The sequence below is a fragment of the Poromitra crassiceps genome, assembly GCF_964638095.1.
Source record: "Poromitra crassiceps genome assembly, chromosome: 15".
Taxonomy (NCBI): domain Eukaryota; kingdom Metazoa; phylum Chordata; class Actinopteri; order Beryciformes; family Melamphaidae; genus Poromitra; species Poromitra crassiceps.
The window spans coordinates 29,232,506-29,253,265 of NC_139634.1; the positions used below are offsets into that span (position 1 = coordinate 29,232,506).

Genomic DNA, 20,760 nt, shown 5'->3' on the forward strand with positions numbered 1-20,760 from the left:
ATGTCACTTTGTCATTTGTGTTGTCTTCTTTTTTATGATGCAGCTGTATGTAGCACTGTTGTCCAAGACAAATTTCCTCTCGGGGACAATAAAGTATATCCTGATCCTGATCCTGATCCTCCTCTTTTATCTCTTTCATATTTGGCTTGCATGAAAGGACATAAAATACAGGCGGCAAACTATTTACAGTGTCTACTTTCTCAGCTGTTCAGGGGAAAACACTGACATAGCCTACTTCTATTTCTTTTCTCTTTTTTTTTTGCTATACGTTTAAATGTAAAGATAGGCCTATGCGTGCAATAACGTACTGATAGTCAGCTTACTCTGTAACATGTAGCTTTTATTAGCCTCTCAGGCTAGCTCCGGACCAGACAACAGCGCTTCCTACTACCCAGCGTGTGCACGTCTTTCCGACAGGGGTGGTTGTTATGGCAACTATCAACAACAACAACAACAACAACTACTACAAGACATAAAGACCGAAATAGTACACATAAAGACCGAAATAGGCTACCTTGTTACTGTGTCTGTCGGAGACACGGCCTAACGTTAACATTTAATATCAGCCAAATATCAGCCTGCGCTCAGCTATATATACAGGAAGTAAACCCGGATATTCAGGTGGGTTGTGACGGTTGTTATTGTTGTCAAGTTAAAACCGTCTATACCGGCTTTACACAAGCCTTCACAACAACTCTTATCTTAGAACATTTGCATAGAAATGAAGAGCTGAGCAGGGGAGCCTTCGTCAAAGTCTCGTCTCTTCACAGTTGCATGGCCGTGCTGCTAAGACAGGTGAGCAACTCAGGCAACATGCCAGGAGATAACGGCTTGACACAATTGTGTTTTATGGCAGGGAGCAAAGACATTGTTCCCAGCCGGAGATCCACCCCCAAAGCCACCGCACATGATTCCTATCAGAGGGCCGCCGTGAGTGGAGAATCTGGAGAGAGAGAGAGAGAGAGAGAGAGAGAGAGAGAGAGAGAGAGAGGGAGGACAGACACAGTCACACACTTACTCTACCAGACACTCACACACATTTCTCACTGAACTCCCACACATTCTCACATACGCTGCATAGACGTGGAGCACCTGCTTTGTTGCCATTCTGTCTGTGGGTTCGTTGGCTGCTGGGGCCAAGATGCCTTCCTATAGGTGGCTGTTGGCTCTGTCCTTCCTAGCTCTGGCAGGTAAAAGTTCCTCTTTATACCATATATTATACAGTCAATGCTCTATACTCACTATTGTTGATCTGTCTGTGCTGGTAGCGTCTGCTCTCTGTTTCAAGACTTTTATTGACTTACAGCAAATATCAATATTTCCACATGTTTATTGTCATGAAAGAGGCTGAAAAAAGATATCTGACCATTTCTGATAGGACTGGGTAAAGTCTAACAGCATACATTTAAAATGTTTCCAGCATATATTTCATATATTTATTAATCAGCATATATTTTATTTAAAATGCTCCTTCCAAATCTATGTTGCCTCATGAACAAGACTCATGCTGTTGCTTGCAAATTGGGCATAAGAAAGTGCCATCTGCTCTTCCCATGCCTATTGGTTTATTCACTGGAATTTCTTTGCATAAGATTTGGCGGTGGCTGAGACTCATGGGAATGACAGTTCTGTTCAATAACCATGTCTGTGTTCATGTTGCACTGAGCATCCATGAGCATGAACATGAACATGATTGAATTACAGTGTCTTGATTGATTGTGTCTTTGATGTTGTTTTTTGCATGGCTGCTCTCTTCGGTCTCTGCAGACAGAGGTTGTCCATCATCCTTCCGTTTGATTGACCACTGACATTTGTCCTTAGACGTCTTATTAAGCTGCATCGATTTATTTTAAAAGGGGAAAAAGTTGGCTCTGCCACTCAAAAAGGATGATACGTGATAAGTTGTCCAATGAGAGCGGCACTTTACTCACATGTTTTTCCAATGTCTCTCCCTCTTCCTCGTGCTTTTCATCTTTCAGGAAACAGCGTTGCTGCTGTTGACGAAGGGAGAACTGAGAGGAACTGCTCAGCGGTCCCACCGGTAGGAGCACCGGCCCGTGATCTTGACACTCTCAACTTCTCATCAAAATGACTTCAACCGAATTAAATTGCAGAAAGAAGAAATGCTGCACGTTGTTTCAATACACTTTTTACCACAGTTAATCATTGTGCACATCTGCTACAGTTAATGATTACAATGGGAGAGACACAAAAGGGATGATTCAGCAGTTTTGCAGGTTTTAATTAAATCTGAAGACTCTCCCCAATGTGTGTGTCTGTGTGTGTGTGTGTGTGTGTGTGTGTGTGTGTGTGTGTGTGTGTGTGTGTGTGTGCGTGCGTGGGTGCGTGCGTGCGTGCGTGCGTGTGTGTGTTGTGTTGTGTGTGTGTGTGTGTGTCTCACACAGTACCTCCCCAGCACAGCGGTCAATACCACTCTCAGATTGCAGGACCTCAGAGCGGCAATGGGGCCCCTAAAAATCTCTGCTTACATCATTCCTGGCACTGATGCTCACCTGGTATGTCTGCTGTCCATGTCCATCATAATTAACTCAGCAGGATTTAAAGCATGCGTGTGTGTGTGTGTGTGTGTGTGTGTGTGTGTGTGTCTGTGTGTGTGTGTGTTTTCGCGTGTGTGTGTGTGTGTGTGTGTGTGTGTGTTTTCGCGTGTGTGTGTGTGTGTGTGTGTGTGTTTTCGTGTGTCTGTTTGAGGGTTTGTGCATATGCCTATGTTTATAGACCATTTATGGACGTTTCACCATAAACATTCTAAATTGGCGCTAGCCCTACTTCCTATCGTCTGACTACAGACCGTTTCATGGTAATTCTGTTGCTAGCGAACAGTTTGGACTCAAGTTTATTCCCTGTCAGCTATTGCTTTAGCAAGCATTGCAACAGAAAGTGCAGTATAAGCATAGGGCCAATTTAGAGTGTTTATGTTGTCATGTTGAAACGGTCTATTCTGTGAAGGTCATAGGTCATCAAGGCAAGCATGCTTTATGGGAGCATTTGAGGGTGTGTTTCTGTGTGTGTGGGTGTGGGGGTGGGGGGGTGGGAGTGTGTCGCTGAACTAGTCTGTGTCTCTGACAGAGTGAGTACATTGCACCACGCGATGCTAGGATGCTCTTCATGACCGGCTTCACAGGCTCCGCAGGTACATGTCTGCCTCTCGCTCGTCCCGCCTCCTCTCACTCCTCTTCCTCCTCGTCTTCCTCCTCCTCCTCCTCATGACTCAGCTCCCTCCTCCTCACCGATGAAGCCTATTCATTTGGCTTCATCGGGCTCTCATTCACTGCGTCCCCAACTTTCATCAATCATCAGTATTCTCACTGGCAGAGACACTGGTGGTGAATGAGGGCTGAATCGGCGCCGCGGTGTGTTACTATTCAGCACACACCAACAGTTGAGAGCAGAACAGATAATCATAGCTATTGTACACTCAGCTGTTGCATAGATGAAAGGATTAAGAGGAGCAATCACTCTCCAAAGGCCTCATCTTTTCCATTGAGAATGCATAGACTAAAGTGCTGCTGGAGGAACTATAAAGAAAGGAGACATTTTCTGCCCATTGTAGAAAACCACACACAACACATTTATCATTTGTGTGTGAACCTCTATTGAGAATCTGACATGCCAGCTTTGTATTCCAGCAGATATGCAGCCATTGTTACTGGACTTTGACCTTTGTCACGTTAGGGTGCAACAGTGGAATGACAATGTGTGGGATGACAAACGCGTATACAGTTCATCCACATTGCTGGGCTGCCGCCTGCGCTTCCTATGTCCTTTTTCTTAAAGGAATAGTTCGCCAAAAAATGAAAGTTGTGTCATCATCGGAAAGGTGAAATGTTATACAGTAACACACAGGGAGGTTGCCAGTGTAGGTACAGGATCTACCGATCTTACCGATTCTGTTTGTGTTCGCCCTACCGGAAGTGCTCGGCTCGGGGTCCACAACAGGGTCTAACCCTGATTCATATTTTTAACGTCTATCATGTCTGATAACATCAGTAGCTTAGCGTTAGCTTGTTAGCTAATCTAATGCTGTCGGCCATTTTGCCCACCTTAATCCCACCACGTGCCCGACGTACAGCCAATCAACTGCCTGCCCGAGCTGAAATTGGAGCCAAACGATTTTTGCACCAACCCCAGCACAACTTCGTAGAAGCCTTCTCCAAAACAACTGAAGTCACTGAGTGCGTTTACATGCACACCAATAAACTGTTTATTAGCGGATTTCTGAGTTACCTGATTATTCAAGTGGTCATGTAAACAGCATAAACGGATAAGCTTTATCCGTTTATGGTCATAAACGGGTTATGAATAAACCGATAAACACACCTAGGTTTCTGGCCAATAATCGGTCTTCTCTCTGCATGTATACACATTAACCGGGTTTCTTTCGGGTTTATATATCTGCGCATGTACGAGTTGCGGGAGATAGGAGACAGGAGCGAGTGAGGTAGGGAGAGACGCGCTGCACTCACTGGCCCCTCTCTCCTCCCTCTCCCCCGGCCACAGCGGGGGGAGAGCGGAGCGGAGCGGGGAGCTCTGCTCTCTCTCCCCCGGTGTCCCTCTAACAGGCACCAGGAGACGACTGTGGAGTCTGCTTGCACGAATAAAGTCCCCAGTGCCATGCCGTGAACAGGGACGAACATTTGTCTCGGATTGCAAATAGAATGATGAATTTATTAATAAAACGCATTGTCCAAGGTGCGTGCGTGACGATGTTTTTCAGATGACAGATTAAAAAAAACACGTAGCCTACGGACAACAGACTCAGTCGTTCAAAACACAAGACACACATAACGTTAATATCCGTGACAAATTCTGTCCGTTTTCTGACAGGTAGAGTATTTCAATTCAACACACGTTGTGGGTCATCAACATTTGACGTGCTTAAGTCACCTCACCTGCCTGCCTCTGTGCTGTGTGCTCGGTAAAGTTGGAAATATTATTGACAGATGCACTTCCAAAGCGACGCGATGCCTATTCCAATTTTAGTAAAGTAGACGAGATACACAACCTAATTTTCACCTAAACCATCCTCTGCGCTGGACAAATAAATTAGGAAAATGTGATTTTGCATTTTGCAACTATTTTCTGTTGTTTTATTGCGGAATTAATGCTGCCTTTCTGGAGAGAAATCCGACTAATTGACTGAATCATGTAAACCCGGGTTTCTCCTATTGTCGGATTATTAAAGTGCATGTAAACGCAGAAATCAGATTATTGCCATAAACTGATTATTCTCAGTTATCCGTTTATTGTCTGCATGTAAACGCACTCACTGAGTGCATTTGCATGCACACCAATAAACTGATAACTGTGAGTAATCAGTTTATGGCAATAATCTGATTTCTGCGTTTACATGCACTTTAATAATCCGACAATAGGAAAAACCCGGGTTTACATGATTCAGTCAATTAGTCGGATTTCTCTCCAGAAGGCGGCGGTAATTCAACTTTTTACATGCAACTTGTACATGCGCAGATGTATAAACCCACAAGAAACCTGATACGCTGTATACATGCACTCAAAAGACAGGTTATTGGCCAAAAACCTAGGTATGTTTATCGGTTTATTCATAATCTGATAACGGCCATAAACTGATAAAGCTTATCGGTTTATGCTGTTTACATGACCATTTGAATAATCAGGTAACTCCAGAAATCCGCTAGTAAACTGTTTATTGTCTGCATGTAAACGCACTCAATGGGACCTGTTTAAACAGACAATCACAATGTACATTTATATAAATACCTCTACATCATTATTTGTTGCAAATCACCCGCTGTAGTTAAGATTTGCACTAAATTATGGTGTGTCAATATAGGTCTTTTTGGAGCTCTGAAGAACTGGTCCCCATTGACTTCAGTTGTTTTAGAGAAGGTTGATATGGAGTTGTGCTGTCAACCTCCCTGTGTGTTATATGGACAAACTTCACCTGTGTTTTACCAGGCATGAGGGTGACTGAGTAGATGATAGAATTTTCATTTATGAGTGAACTAATCCTTTAACCTTGCTTGTTTCACCCACCCATTATATTTTTCACGATTAGCTGGCCCATCATGCACTGTAATAAGTCAACTGACATTTATAGTCAGTTGTAATTCAGTGTCAACACTGGCCCCGCCATGACGCAGCTGTTGCCCTCCCTCCCCAGGCACTGCGGTAGTTACTCAGACCAAGGCCGTGCTGGGGACAGACAGCCGCTACTGGCTTCAAGCTGAGAGACAGATGGACTGCAACTGGGAGCTGGAAAGAGATGGTGGGGTGCTGATAATGTTACTAGTTATGACAACGTGGTAAACATGGCCAGTATCAAATGTTTATGGTATGACGATCTTGCCCAAAAACATCCTGATAATAAATAGTAGCCTATTATAATCATTATTTTACTTCATAAGAATTGCATGAAACAAAGTAAAGTCAATGCTGACCTTCACACATTTGCACTGTGTAGTATACAATAATGAACATATAGCAGATTTTGTTCTAAAGGGGAAATAAGTAATCGATGAATTTTATTGACATCCAACGGCGGGTGACATGCCGCAGGAGAAAGTACCTCATGTAGGCCGATTGTAATTCCCAGAAAATGAGGGGGGGAAATATTTTTTTTTTAAATGTGTTTTTCGTTTTTTCCATTAACACATCAGTTTTTGTTTTGAACTATCCATTCCACATAAAATGCAGCTGTTTTAAAATCAGTAAATAAGTGTATCTTGTTAAATAAAAGTCCTTGTTGTCCACTCCCCCCCTTACCTGGCTGCCTGGGTGTGAAAAGCTTCTCCAACTTTGCGGACCGTTATCTCTGAATGTGGCTTTTAGGAGTATGAACATTCAAATAAGCATATCTCCTTCATTACAATGTGTGACATCATTTGAAAGCTTACAATCTGCACTTTCATAATCTGTAATAAACAGAAAAATGACCGCCTACATGATGGTCGAAATACCACCGGCTGTCACTGAGTGTGACCTGTAAATGACATAAAATAATAAAGTCACATTTTCAAAGTGGAGATAAGTATGCCAATTAGAGCAAGGATGAGTCAGAAAGGTCTAGTGGAGAGACTAGCTCTGTTCCAAATCATTCCCTATTACAGAAGTAGTGCACTATAGGCCTAGAAAGTGTTTCACTGGAATTCTGTTGCTAGGGAACAGTTTAAACTCAAGTGTATTTCCTGTCAGAAGCCAGACATCTCAGAGCCTGGCAAAGTAATTATTGAAACAATGGTATTGACCAAGAACCCCTGCAGATGATTGATGGACTTTTTGTGCTCTGGGATAGTAAGAATTACACGTATTGCACCTTTAAACAGAGATGGGAAGTGTACAAATACTTTGTTACTGTACAAAGTAGGATTTTCAGGTAGCCTACTGTATCTGTACTTTACAGAGTTTTTGTTTGTTTGTTTTTAGTTTAGTTTTACCCCATACATTTTAACAGAAATATCTGTACTTTCACCTCCTTACATTCTCAAAACAGGCTAGTTACTTTAGTTTTAATGCATGACTTCCAAAACAAGACACACAGAGTCTAATTCAGGCATGGCCGATGATGTCACAAATCAATCACTAATGATGTCACAGATGATGTCAAGCATAGTGATGTCATCAGTCATAATGTTATGCTATTACGTCATGATGTAATAATTTCATGATGTCATAATGTTATGATGTCATAATGTCACAATGTCATAATGTTATGATGTCATAATGCCCAACCCACATTCAGTCCCTTCATAATGCCTTCTGTTTGAGACAGCGTGCAAGTCGGTGTGGTACAGTGATAGATCTGAAGGAATGGCTGTTCGATCACGGCATGGTGACAGGCGGCTCCACGATGCCGCTTGGGCAGGAGACCTGGACATACTGAGGAGCCTGCTGCAGGAAGACAGAAGGCAGATCAATGAGCAGTGTTTGTTTTTGCGTCAGTGGATGACCCCTCTGAAGTCTGCAGTCATGCGGGGTCATGCTGCATGTGTGGACTACCTGATCACCCAGGGAGCCCTGGTAGACCTAGCTGATGAATGGGACTGCACGGCTCTCGAATATGCTGTGTATCGCAGTCACCTGGACTGTGTCCGGATCCTCCTGGAAGCCGGGGCCAACCCCAAAAGAAGGGTACGTGGCTACAACCTGGTCTACCATGCTGCCTCTGATGGAAGGCTGGACATACTGCAGGAACTCATCAGGTTCCGTGCCGCTGTTCCTGTTGACATAGACACCGATCGAACCCTCGAAAGGTATCTCTACATCAGTGTTGAACGCAACCACCTGGGCTGCTTCCGCCTGCTGCTCCAGGCCGCTAGCATTCTGACCCGTGACGTGGCTTCTCACCTGCTGGAGGTGGTGCTGTATAACAGGTGCCAAAGGCTGCCCTTTGTCCAGCTGCTCCTGGACCACGGTGCCGACCCGGCCCTGGTGAGGGAGCAGCCACAGCTGGAGGAGACGGCGGATCCAGAGGCTCTCAGGGTCTTTCTGGAGGCCAAGAGATTTCCTCTGGCCCACATGTGTCGGATCCGGATCCGCCAAGCGCTGGGCAGACATCGCCTGAACCAAGTCCACTCTCTACCACTAACACAAGTGATGAAGGACTTTGTGCTCTACCAAAACTGACTTGAAGGACTGTCGGTTTATTTATTTTCATTTCCTAGATTTAGTTCTTCTGTGACTGTGTTTCAAACAAATCCAGGACCAGAGATTAAATACCATCAGCATACACCACCTGTAGCCAATCCTACCCGTAAATTCCGGACTATAAGACGCACCGGTGTATAAGCCGCGGGACCAAAATTGACTATTTTTTTCTTCTATAAGCCGCACCGGACTATAAGCCGCGGGTGTTTTGATGTTTAATTACCATATGAAAGGGTTCGTGCACAGAGAGGAATGTCGGGAAAGAGATCGCTGTTTGGGGAAGCTCCCATTTATTAACATTTCAACAAAACAAAACAAAAGTCAGGTCACTAATCCCCAGACAAAATCACACAACAATAGGCTACCGTATATGTGCAGCAAACCTGTAACCAGAGAAGTCAAGTCACTAATCCTCGTCTTCCTCTTCTTCCTGCGTACTGAAACCACCAAAGTCCTCATCTTCAGTGTCGGAAACGAACAGGTTCAGGGTGGCTTCGTCAACCACTCTCCTCTCTCCTTCAGGTGCCATGGCACGAGTCCGATACCTCACGAGTCCGACACCTCACGAGTCCGAAAAAAGAGGCTAACTTCCCCCAGACCCTAACCCAAAACCTAACCTCTCCCACCCCCACGCCTAAACCTAACATCCCCCAGACCCTAACCCAAAACCTAACCTCTCCCACCCCCACGCCTAAACCTAACCTCCCCCAGACCCTAACCCAAAACCATGAGGTGTCGGACTCGTGAGGTATCGGACTCGTGAGGTATCGGACTAGGGGGCAGTCCCCGTGGCGTCATCCTCTTCATCCCGCAGCAGTCCAGCGTTTTGGAACCCGTTGGTAATTGTGGATGTTTTCACACTCCTATAATATTCCGTGATCTTCCTTTGTGTGAATTCGCCGAAGTTTGTGATTTTCTCCTGATAGTCGGGAGGGAGTTGTTCAGTAGTTCTCCCCCGGACGGACAGTCCCTTTTGCCCAGGTTACGCGCGGCTGCTCTGTTTGATCGGCGGCTGCTCTCTTTTAATGCGAGATTGACTGCTTTCAACTTGAAAGCTGCCTCGTGTGAATTTCTGCGTACCTTCCCCATGGTAAGTGAGAGTGTTGCTTCTACTGCTCGTCTTGTTGTGAATATTCCTTGATCTTCCTTTGTGTGAATTCGCCGAAGTTTGTGATTTTCTCCTGGTAGTCGGGGGAGGGAGTTGTTGCCCGAGTGGCCGTTTGCTTACCGTAATTACCATATGTAAGTGGTCACGCACAGAGGGGATTGTCGGGAAGAGATGGCTGTTTGAGGAAGCTCCCATTTACCGTATTACAACATTTCAACAAAACAACATAACACAACACCACCGTTGTTTATTTTTACAGTGCACACAGTGTCCGCGGTGTGGTGAAAAGAGGGCAAGAGAGGAAATTAAAACAGAAGTGGATTTATAGTTAGAAAGAGTGCTAAAAAAGAGAGTTTTTTTTTTTTTTTTTTTTTTTTTTCTGAAAAAATCCATAGATAAGACGCACCGTTATATAAGCCGCAGGGGCCAAAAAACGGGAAAAAAGCCGCGGCTTATAGTCCGGAATTTTTACTATAATTGGAGAGCGATAATTGGAGTGTGTCCGTGAGTGCTTGGTTCATCGTCTCCAGAGTCACCACTGAAGGACTGAGTGCGCGCAGCATGAAAATTCTGTTGATCTTAATATGACGTGAGGTTCATAAGCTTTGCACAGAAACAGCTGGTAGAAATACTTTTTACTTTTATACTACTTGATTACATTTCAGAGCCTGTAATTTCTTACTTTTACTTGAGTAAACAAGTTGAATCAGTACTTCTACTTTTACCAGTCTTTTTTTAGACATGTACTTCTACTTAGGTAAAGATTGAATGTGTGTACCTTTCCCATCTCTGCCTTTAAAGCTTTGGATTAGTTTGTGCATTACTTAACCATGGTGTTTTCTGGATCATGATAGCCAAATACTGAAACCGGTATATCAGTCCAATCTTACAATCCACATTTTGCACCATAATATTCATAACAGCCGCACAGGTCGGCCTTCTTAATCTGTACTGTTGCATCCTTTAAACTCAGTAATGGCTTGATAAAGTCTGTCATGTGTGGTGTTCCCCAGGGTCCATCAGCAGCATGGTAGACTGGCTCATCTCTGAGGTTCCGGAGGGCAGCGAGATCGGCTTTGATCCCTTCCTCTTCTCACTCAGTAAGTCGGCCCGGCCCCCATTCACCATCCTGTCAGTCCGGCTTAACGTCAATAAAGCGCTCGCTCACCCAAGCAGATGGAAAAGTATTGACGCGGCCTCCAGACGCCATGCAGAATGTTGACTTTGTGATTGATTCAGTTCAGTGTGTGTAATGGTCTGCAATTTCCTCCATTAGAAACGCAGGAGGACTACAGCACCTACCTGGCACCGAGCAATCGCACCCTCAGGTCCATCCCTGATAATAACCTGGTGGACAGCGTGTGGACAGACAGAGAGCCCGTCCCACCTGACCACCTCACCCGCCTGCCAGACAAAGTCATACGTATGTTTGCTTGTGTGTGTGTGTGTGTGTGTGTGTGTGTGAACGATATAGAAATGTTGAATGTGTGTCTATTGTGTGTATTTGTCTATTCACACACACTGTGCGTCTGATGGTCTGCCAGTGTGGTGCCCGCTATCTGTGAGGCTTATAAATACCTGCAAACTGGCCAGGAAGCAAACACAGCCATAAAGACGGCTGATGCATGTTTTTATTGCTGCTTGTCAAATCAAGTCATATAACTTTAAGGGAATGGAAAATGCACCAGATAAGGGAAGTTGTCTGACTGTCACCCAGCCATAGCGGCCCTTTTAGTATTTATCATTGTCGGAGAGTAGGTAAATGCAGAGGATCATAAAGCTAATAGTGTGTGTGTGTGTGTGTGTGTGTGTGTGTGTGTGTGTGTGTGTGTGTGTGCGTGCGTGCGTGCGTGCGTGCGTGCGTGCGTGCGTGCGTGCGTGCGTGCGTGCGTGCGTGCGTGCGTGCGTGCGTGCGACCGTGTGTGCGTGCGTGCGTGCGTGCGTGCGTGCGTGTCCCCACAGAAAGGACCTGGCAGATGAAGGTGGGGCACATACGGAGTGAGATGAGGGACAATCCATACCAGCCCACTGCCCTTTTACTATCAGCACTGGACGAAACTGCCTGTAAGAAACGCAAACTTTGCAGATCATACATGGTGCCAAAGAACCTCTAAAGTCATGTTTGAATAAATCTGATTTCTAGATGACTTCAACGTAGCTTGTAGTGTTGCTGATTTAGGAAATGTATCTTATTCTACTGTTGAAAGATGCACTGATTATGTGTCAGTTAATGCCTAATACTGTAGGTAAATGTAAATGTATTCATTACATTTCCTTGTAGCGAGAAGTGTGAGTTTTAGGATAGGCTTAATCTGACTCACTAGAAGCAGGCTGTGGGTATAAGCTTTGCCATTGGTGTCATGCACCAATGGCAAATGCAATCAGATTATGTATGAGCTTCATTTAACCATCTTGAAATTGCAACTTGAAGCAAGTAGGCTGTAGCAATGCATATTGGCTCCTCAATCAGTTCCCACCCTGTAAATGAATAGCAAATGTATCAAAACCAAACGACTACATAACCTACATGGTGTATTGTTGGAGTCACACAGCACTACAGTCTAAGTACATACAGTACACTCACTGACTTATGATTTGAGAATTAGTGTGTCTCTTTTGAATGACAGGAGCCCACAGAAAGGCACGTATTGCAGACAAAAGCATCAGACACCAGCAGAGTCTGGGCTCAGGGATCTAGCAGATCATGGAAATAAATGTGAGCTGCTGCTGATCGCCTGTGTGCCTGTGTTGCGTGTGTGTGTGTGCGTGTGTGTGTGTGTGTGTGTGTGTGTGTGTGTGTGTGTGTGTGTGTGTGTGTGTGTGTGCCTGTGTGCATGCGTGTGTGTGTTTCTCTCAGGGTTGTTCAACATGCGTGGAAACGACATCCCATACAACCCCTTCTTCTACTCCTACACACTGCTGACAATGGATGACATCTGGCAAGTCCACTTAATTGACAGGGATTTCTTGTGAACGTTGTTGACAGTTATGTTACAGCCACATTTGTAAGGTTATCTGCTCCTGTCTCTCTCACCTGCCCCGAAAACCTAAACACAAGCCAATGTTTAATGCTTTTAAATTAGATAGTTTTAAATGAAATGGTGCTCAATGTTTTCAGGATGTACTGCCCATTGCTTTAGCTTGTCTTGAAGACCCCTAGTGGAAATAATTCAGATTTGTCTGTGTTTTTATTCTTGAAGGTTTCATTCCAGGCCATTTTTTGGATTGTATTTGGACGAACAACTTGTTGTATTTTAACTCATATATCAATTGAATCTTATTTAATCTTATCTAATCTAACCCACACCTTGTTGCAGGCTCTTTTTACACATTGACAGAGTGACAGAGGATATGAAGGTGTACCTGAACGCCTCCTGTACCCAGTCTCACTGTGTCCAGTTGAGAGACTATGACAGCGTGCGAGCCTCCCTCCAGACGTATGTGGCCCAGCCCGGGGTTAAAGTGTGGATCGGTACAGAGTACACCAACTACGCACTTTATGAGCTGATCACACCACAGGTGATGACAGCAGCGGAACAAAGAGATCCCATCAAGGCTATACTCATATACAATATCACTCACATTATGATCTGGAAGAGCTTAATTTGTAGATGAAAATCATGTTTTCTAAAATGCAAAATACTGGTCTGTTTACAAAGTTTACAAGTCTATAAAGTATTTAACAGCACCATACACATGTAAAACTCTTTTATAGTTTTCACATGCTGTCAGTTTAGTCAAAATGTCAAGGCAAGAAAATTCAGCATCAAAAAAATAATATACCCACTTTTCAGTTTTCACCTGGGGCCACCATACTATAATTATTGGCATTTAACATGTCATTATTTTTATATTGACGAAATATAATATTCGATCTGTCTGTATCCTTCCTTTAAAGGGGTTGTTTTCATCTACAGTAGGACAGTATCTGTGCATACTGTAGATGTCAGTGGAAAAGAATAGATTACATTCATGTTGACATATTAAAAGGTGAAATTAGGGGTGGCACTGGCAGGGGCGTGAAGTGATTAGGGAGTCCATCAGCAAACATCTGCCCTGCTGACATGTCCTTGAGCAAGACCCTGAATCCCAACTAGCTGCCGGGAAACCCCTCTGTGAATTACAATGTGCAATCCCTGTACAATGTGCAATTCCCTCCCTGTTGTTGCGGAGGACAAGGGAAAATACGATGTCCCTCCAGGCATAGATAAATTATATATATTTTTTTACATTATTATTATTATTATTATTATTATTATTATTATTATTATTATTGTTATTATTACTATTATTATTATTATTATTATTATTATTATTATTATTATTATTATTATTATTATTCATTGCCTCTGTCTCTCCCTCGTGTAGGATAAGCTGCTGACCAGCTCCTACTCTCCTGTGTTGACGACTAAAGCGGTGAAAGATGAGACTGAGCAACGTATCCTGAGGGATGCTCACGTATGTCATCCACACACATGCGTGCACGCACACACACACGCGCACACGCACATGTGCGCACGCACACACACACACACACACACACACACACACATACACACACACACACACACACACACACACACACACACACACACACACACACACACACACACACACACACACACACACACATACACATTCAAAGCACCCCACACAGTTATGCTTTCAGTGGCTGCATTTAGTGGCTGCAAGTCTTTTCCGATCCCAGGAAAACTAGCTGTTACCTCGGTGACAGCTAGTCTAAACAGCCTTGTAACGTGAATTTTCAATACTTAATTCAATATATTCAATATATTTGGTGTTGTTTTCTTTGATGCTGAGTTTAGCTGAGGCCTCTCTGTGTGTCATTCTGGCTGTGTGTAGGTGAGGGATGTTTAGCTGAGGCCTCTCTGTGTGTCATTCTGGCTGTGTGTAGGTGAGGGATGTTTAGCTGAGGCCTCTCTGTGTGTCATTCTGGCTGTGTGTAGGTGAGGGATGTTTAGCTGAGGCCTCTCTGTGTCATTCTGGCTGTGTGTAGGTGAGGGATGTTTAGCTGAGGCCTCTCTGTGTGTCATTCTGGCTGTGTGTAGGTGAGGGATGTTTAGCTGAGGCCTCTCTGTGTGTCATTCTGGCTGTGTGTAGGTGAGGGATGTTAGCTGGGCCCTCTCTGTGTGTCATTCTGGCTGTGTGTAGGTGAGGGATGTTTAGCTGAGGCCTTTCTATGTGTCATTCTGGCTGTGTGTAGGTGAGGGATGTTTAGCTGAGGCCTCTCTGTGTGTCATTCTGGCTGTGTGTAGGTGAGGGATGTTAGCTGAGCCCTCTCTGTGTGTCATTCTGGCTGTGTGTAGGTGAGGGATGTTTAGCTGAGCCCTCTCTGTGTGTCATTCTGTCTGTGTGTAGGTGAGGGATGTTAGCTGAGGCCTCTCTGTGTGTCATTCTGGCTGTGTGTAGGTGAGGGATGTTTAGCTGAGGCCTCTCTGTGTGTCATTCTGGCTGTGTGTAGGTAAGGGATGTTTAGCTGAGGCCTCTCTGTGTGTCATTCTGGCTGTGTGTAGGTGAGGGATGTTTAGCTGAGGCCTCTCTGTGTGTCATTCTGGCTGTGTGTAGGTGAGGGATGAGCTGAGGCCTCTCTATGTGTCATTCTGGCTGTGTGTATGTGAGGGATGTTTAGCTGAGGCCTCTCTGTGTGTCATTCTGGCTGTGTGTAGGTAAGGGATGTTTAGCTGAGGCCTCTCTGTGTGTCATTCTGGCTGTGTGTAGGTGAGGGATGAGCTGAGGCCTCTCTATGTGTCATTCTGGCTGTGTGTATGTGAGGGATGTTTAGCTGAGGCCTCTCTGTGTGTCATTCTGGCTGTGTGTAGGTGAGGGATGCGGTGGCAGTCGTCCAGCTTCTGATGTGGCTGGAGAAGGCCGTGCCCGAGGGGAAGGAGACGGAGCTGACGGCAGCACACTATGTCAACATGTGTCGCAGGTGACACTAATTTAGTCCACATTAGGGCCACAAGGACCCCCATTTAATGAGTCTTTGTCTCTCTGACCCAAATCTGAGAATATCACTGGTCTCTAGAGAATGACTCAATTACTGTAAAAAAATAAATTAGATTTATGCATAATTTATGGGGGATTGCTGTAATTTAGCTGTTTAACTAAGTGCCATATCTCATTGTACTCACTACAGTACTTTAATGTCTAAAAATAAAGTCAAAATAGAGACAAATAAACGTTCATCAAATTGTAGAGTTTCCCAGCTAATACAATTGTTATTGTAGGAAACAGAGTGACAGCAGAGGCCCGAGCTTCGAGACGATCTCTGCAAGTGGACCCAATGCTGCTCTTGCCCATTACAGGTACGCCGAATTAAAATCCTTCACCTTTTTTCTTTTTCTTTTTTGTTTTTATCACATGTAATAGGTCATTCAGTTTTCTCCTAGTGGGTTAGCAGCATTCAGTTTTCTCCTAGTGGGTTAGCAGCATTCAGTTTTCTCCTAGTGGGTTAGCAGCATTCAGTTTTCTCCTAGTGGGTTAGCAGCATTCCAGAGGTATGCTGCTGCTGTTTTGTCATGACTGCTGTGTTGCAGCCCCACAAATGAAACCGACCGGAAGCTGACAGTTGAAGAGATGTACCTGGTGGACTCTGGTGGCCAGTATCTGTGAGTAAATAGACTCTATTGTCACAGACTAACTGTAGTTTTACCTTAAGTCATGATTGTTTAAAATGAATCAACCTTTCTCTCACTACTATTAGAGATGGCACCACTGACATCACTCGGACAGTTCACTGGGGAACCCCCACAGCGATGGAAAGGGTACAACTCTTGCTAGATTACTCAAAATACTACCTACCATCTGAAGGGATTTCTTTTTCTATAACATTGAAACAGCATGATGGCCAGCATGATATACCATTGCAAATGTTTAGCATTTGTTTTAACTTCTTTTGGAGAATGAGTCACATGTTCTTGGATTAAATACCATTTCCACGTCTCGTTGCATAGGAGGCCTTTACCCGAGTGCTCATGGGAAACATTGAGATATCTCGAACCATATTTCCCTGGGGGACAAAAGGTGGGTATGAACATGAAAGTTCTAAATTAGTTCAGAATCAGGCCTTCTCCATTTCAACACTAGAGAGCGCTGTTTCTCCACTCACCATGACTTAAAGATCTTGTTCTAAAAAAAAAGCAGGGATGGATGTTTACCATCTGCAACAGGATGTTTGATTCATAGCTCTCTATATGGCCTTTGTTTATCTTTGTTTATCAACAGGTGTAAACATGGAGATGCTGGGCCGCCGGGCACTGTGGGAAGTGGGCTTGAACTACGGCCACGGCACGGGTCATGGCATAGGAAACTACTTCGGAATTCATGAGTGTAGGACCACTTTTATTTTGATAGGTTTTGCGAATTATATGATCTCATATCGAAAGTTAACTTCCTATTGAGATTTTTGCACTTCATCTGCATATATGAACACAATTCAAAGTCAAAATCCAGCCTACTAAAGCAAATGAAACACTTCAATAATCAGGGATGTCAAAAAGCAATACAATCTGAAGCAAAACAATTGATGATGCATGGGAGGCTGTGTGAGATTTTACATCAAACTGAACTTCACTGCACTCTCAGCTAATAGCTGAGAGCCGGAAAATGAATAACCTGGCAAGCAGTTTGGATTTGTGAGCACACATTTCATTTCTCAATGCGCACCCCTCACTCTCACCTTGCTTGACAAAAAGGAGCAGAAAACCCCTGAAACAGCTTTATGAGAATGAGCTTCAGGGAGATGGGAGGAATTGGTGCAAGGGAAACTGAAAGGAAACGATCACAGCAAGCCATGCCATCTTTATATCGGCTGAGCTGCGTATGCGATGGCCAGCTCGGCGAGCTGCAGGGCGAGCCTAGGAATCGAGCGCGCGAGATGCCTAGTATATATACAGATCCTTTCCCAAAAATTTGAATATCATGGAAAAGTTAGTTTTTTCCATAATTCCTTTCAAAAAGTGAAACTTTTTATAGATTATAGATTCATTACATACAAAGTGAAATATGTCTAGCCTTTATTTGTTTCATTTTTCATAATTTTGGCCTACAGCTCCAGAAAACCCCCAAAACAGTATTTCAAGAAATTAGAATAGTGTAAAGAAAATCAGCAGTTACTTCTCAGAACTTGCCATCTTCGGCTGCTCGGAGACTCTCTCTCGACTTCCCTACAGCTGTGCAACAGTCTCTGACACTGGGGACAACTGTTGCCAAAAAATTCATTTTGATGGAATGGAAGTCCCCCTCTTCACCCTCTTTCCAATTGTAGTTGACAGACATGATCTTTGTTATAAGAGACTCAGGTCCCTAAGGACCAACTCAATAAAAAAATGTCTAACTATTTGGGACCCGTTTCTAGCCTACCTCAATGAGGTTAGGGGCAGCAGGTGACTTGCCCGGCTAGTTCCTCATTGACCTCTTACACAACATTTCCTAGAAGCACATAAGCATCCTATCCAGCTGGTAGCACTATATTATATTACAAAACTGTAATATTGAGTGTTGTTGTGGCATGTTTTTGTTTGTTTGTTTTGTTTTCCCCCTGTATCTGAGCCTGTTTGTTTGTCTTGTTCTGTTTCAGGATAAAGTTAAAAAATTAAATATTGGAAGAGTGTGAAAATACTTGTTCATGCACATAAATCAAATCAAATATACATGAACCGTGTTTGAGGGCAGATTTTGTGTAACCATGTTCTGTAATTGGTATTGTTGTCATAATTTGTATTACTCTAATTTTTCCAGGGCCGGTTGGCTTTCAGAGTAACAACATCCCTTTCACAGCTGGCATGTTCACCTCTATAGGTGAGGCTTCATCAGAACATTTCACATCCCATAACCCCACATCTCCTCTTTATTATGCATCCATCACAATCTAAATCTGTTTAAGGGAATTGAAAATTACATTTTGTACTTTCTCCTGTTTCAGATACGAGCGCGTTTTTAGCAAAATGTGAAAAATAACAATTTGATTATATCTTTCTCTCAGAACCAGGATATTACAAGGAGAATGATTTTGGCATCCGGATTGAAGATGTTGCTGTGGTCGTACCTGCAAAGACAAAGGTAACAGCATTAGTGGGATGAATCCATGGACCGGTTGTCCAAATCAGAAAGTTATTGATAATTGCTGATCTTGTTTTTGAAGCATAATATCAGTCATTTAACATCATGTCATGGTGAATGATTTCTGGCTCTACTGAATGTGCTTTTCTTCCCCTCAGTACGGTAACCACTTCCTGACCTTTGACACAGTGTCACTTGTTCCATATGACAGAAAGTTAATTGACACCTCTCTCCTTAGCGCTGAACAGGTAAGAAATAAATGATCTTTGTGCATAATTAAAGACGTTAATTGCAGTTTCACATTCATGTGCTTAGAATTACATTTATTTGATGGAGATACTAAAAAAGCACCCAAGAGAGTAAATACCTGACTGGAAGATAAGCTATTGCCTCCCCCCCCTTTGTAAAGACATGCAGGTGACGTCAAACCGGTGTCATGTTATATCACCTTTCCTGGCACACAAATGTTGGTTTCCTCTTTCAAAAAAAAATCCCCTTCACACAACTTTCTTCAGATTGAAGTTTTTTTCTGCTTCTCGGACGCAAGTCGCTCTTTTAGAAAAGAAAACCACGTGTGAAATCGACTGTACTGTAGCTGCTATATTTTGTCAGCTCAATTAAAGAGAAACGTACACACACATACACTACCAGCCAAAATGTTGCAGACACCTGATGGGATTTACTATGTTTTTCCCCATTAATTTAAAGCCATTTGGTCTAAAGGTTTATGCATAAATGCTTGAAATTTGTTTCTTATTCTAAAATGTGGAAAATAGTTTAAAGAGAGAGAGAGCGAGAGAGAGAGAGAGAGAGAGAGAGAGAGAGAGAGAGAGAGAGAGAGAGAGAGAGAGAGAGAGAGAGAGAGAAACTGTAAGCCTAACCCAAAGCTTTGCCTCTTGTAGTGTATGTTAATGACATTATGGCCTTCTCTCCCTGTAGCTGCAGTGGCTGGACAGATACTATGGGAGCATCCGGGAGGTGCTGGGTGCGGAGCTGGACAAGCAGGGGCTGCAGGAGGAGAAGGCGTGGATGCTCAAGAACACGGAGTCCTTCCAGGAGACCGGCTCCTCTGCATCCGTCTGCTCCGTCTCCCTGACCCTCGCCACTCTGGCCGCCATGGTCCTCTACACCATCGTCTGAACAGCCCCCCCCCCCCCCCCCCCCCCCGTCTCCCCATTTCTCTCAGTCGGTTTATATCACAGCTGAGTTGCACAATAATGTTACCCTATACAGTCTCCGCTGACAACAATGCAACTAAACCAGGTTTGAGAGATGCACTGGATTTTTACCGTTTAGCTCTTTTTGTTTAGTTTAGTTTTAATCGATATTGTTTGTTTGATATTTGAATTGAATTGAATGTGATTTTTGGTTTTAATTTTTTTGCTTTAAATTGGATATTTGTATGACCTGCTGAAAGGGGCTTTTGCCACTTGGCAATGCAATATAATTTCTATTTTATTAAAGTAACGCTCTTTTTAAGACTCAATTTACAGTTTATTTTTATTAAGCATACCGGTAACTCCACAACAATACAATTTAAGTGTTTTAAAGTTATATATATATATTTTTTAATGAGTGAAAACTTGAAAAGTGATCAAACTGACAGATAAATAACAATACAAAACATGGTCTGTACAGGAATTGTTGATCTTCATTGGGATTATAGTTGGTGAGAAATGGGAAGAACCACAAGGGAGCAGAGAGGCACACAAACACGAGACAATTACATTGATATAAACATGAATATCTTGACTAGAAAAGAGGAAGTATGGTTTACATATGATTTGGGTACATATAGTGTTGGATATTCATGAATGTATTATAATATATTATTATAAATATATATTTATATATTTTATTATATATTATATAATATATTATTATATATTATAAACAATTTATATTATAAACAATTCCTAATTCCC

General features: G+C 43.3%; 1 protein-coding gene across 1 annotated transcript; it reads left to right on the forward strand.

Annotated features, from left to right (window-relative positions):
- Positions 1-1,141: 1,141 nt before the first annotated feature.
- Positions 1,142-19,975, forward strand: xpnpep2 (X-prolyl aminopeptidase (aminopeptidase P) 2, membrane-bound; the record flags this gene model as incomplete). Its single annotated transcript, XM_083651839.1, has 21 exons — positions 1,142-1,190; positions 1,980-2,041; positions 2,406-2,516; positions 3,088-3,151; positions 6,164-6,268; positions 10,768-10,854; positions 11,031-11,177; positions 11,717-11,818; positions 12,612-12,693; positions 13,072-13,273; positions 14,123-14,212; positions 15,595-15,704; positions 16,003-16,080; positions 16,312-16,383; positions 16,479-16,539; positions 16,729-16,798; positions 17,000-17,104; positions 18,515-18,574; positions 18,759-18,835; positions 18,994-19,083; positions 19,775-19,975. 21 exons carry the CDS (start codon positions 1,142-1,144, stop codon positions 19,973-19,975), a joined length of 2,025 nt encoding a protein of 674 aa, XP_083507965.1.
- Positions 19,976-20,760: the final 785 nt, after the last annotated feature.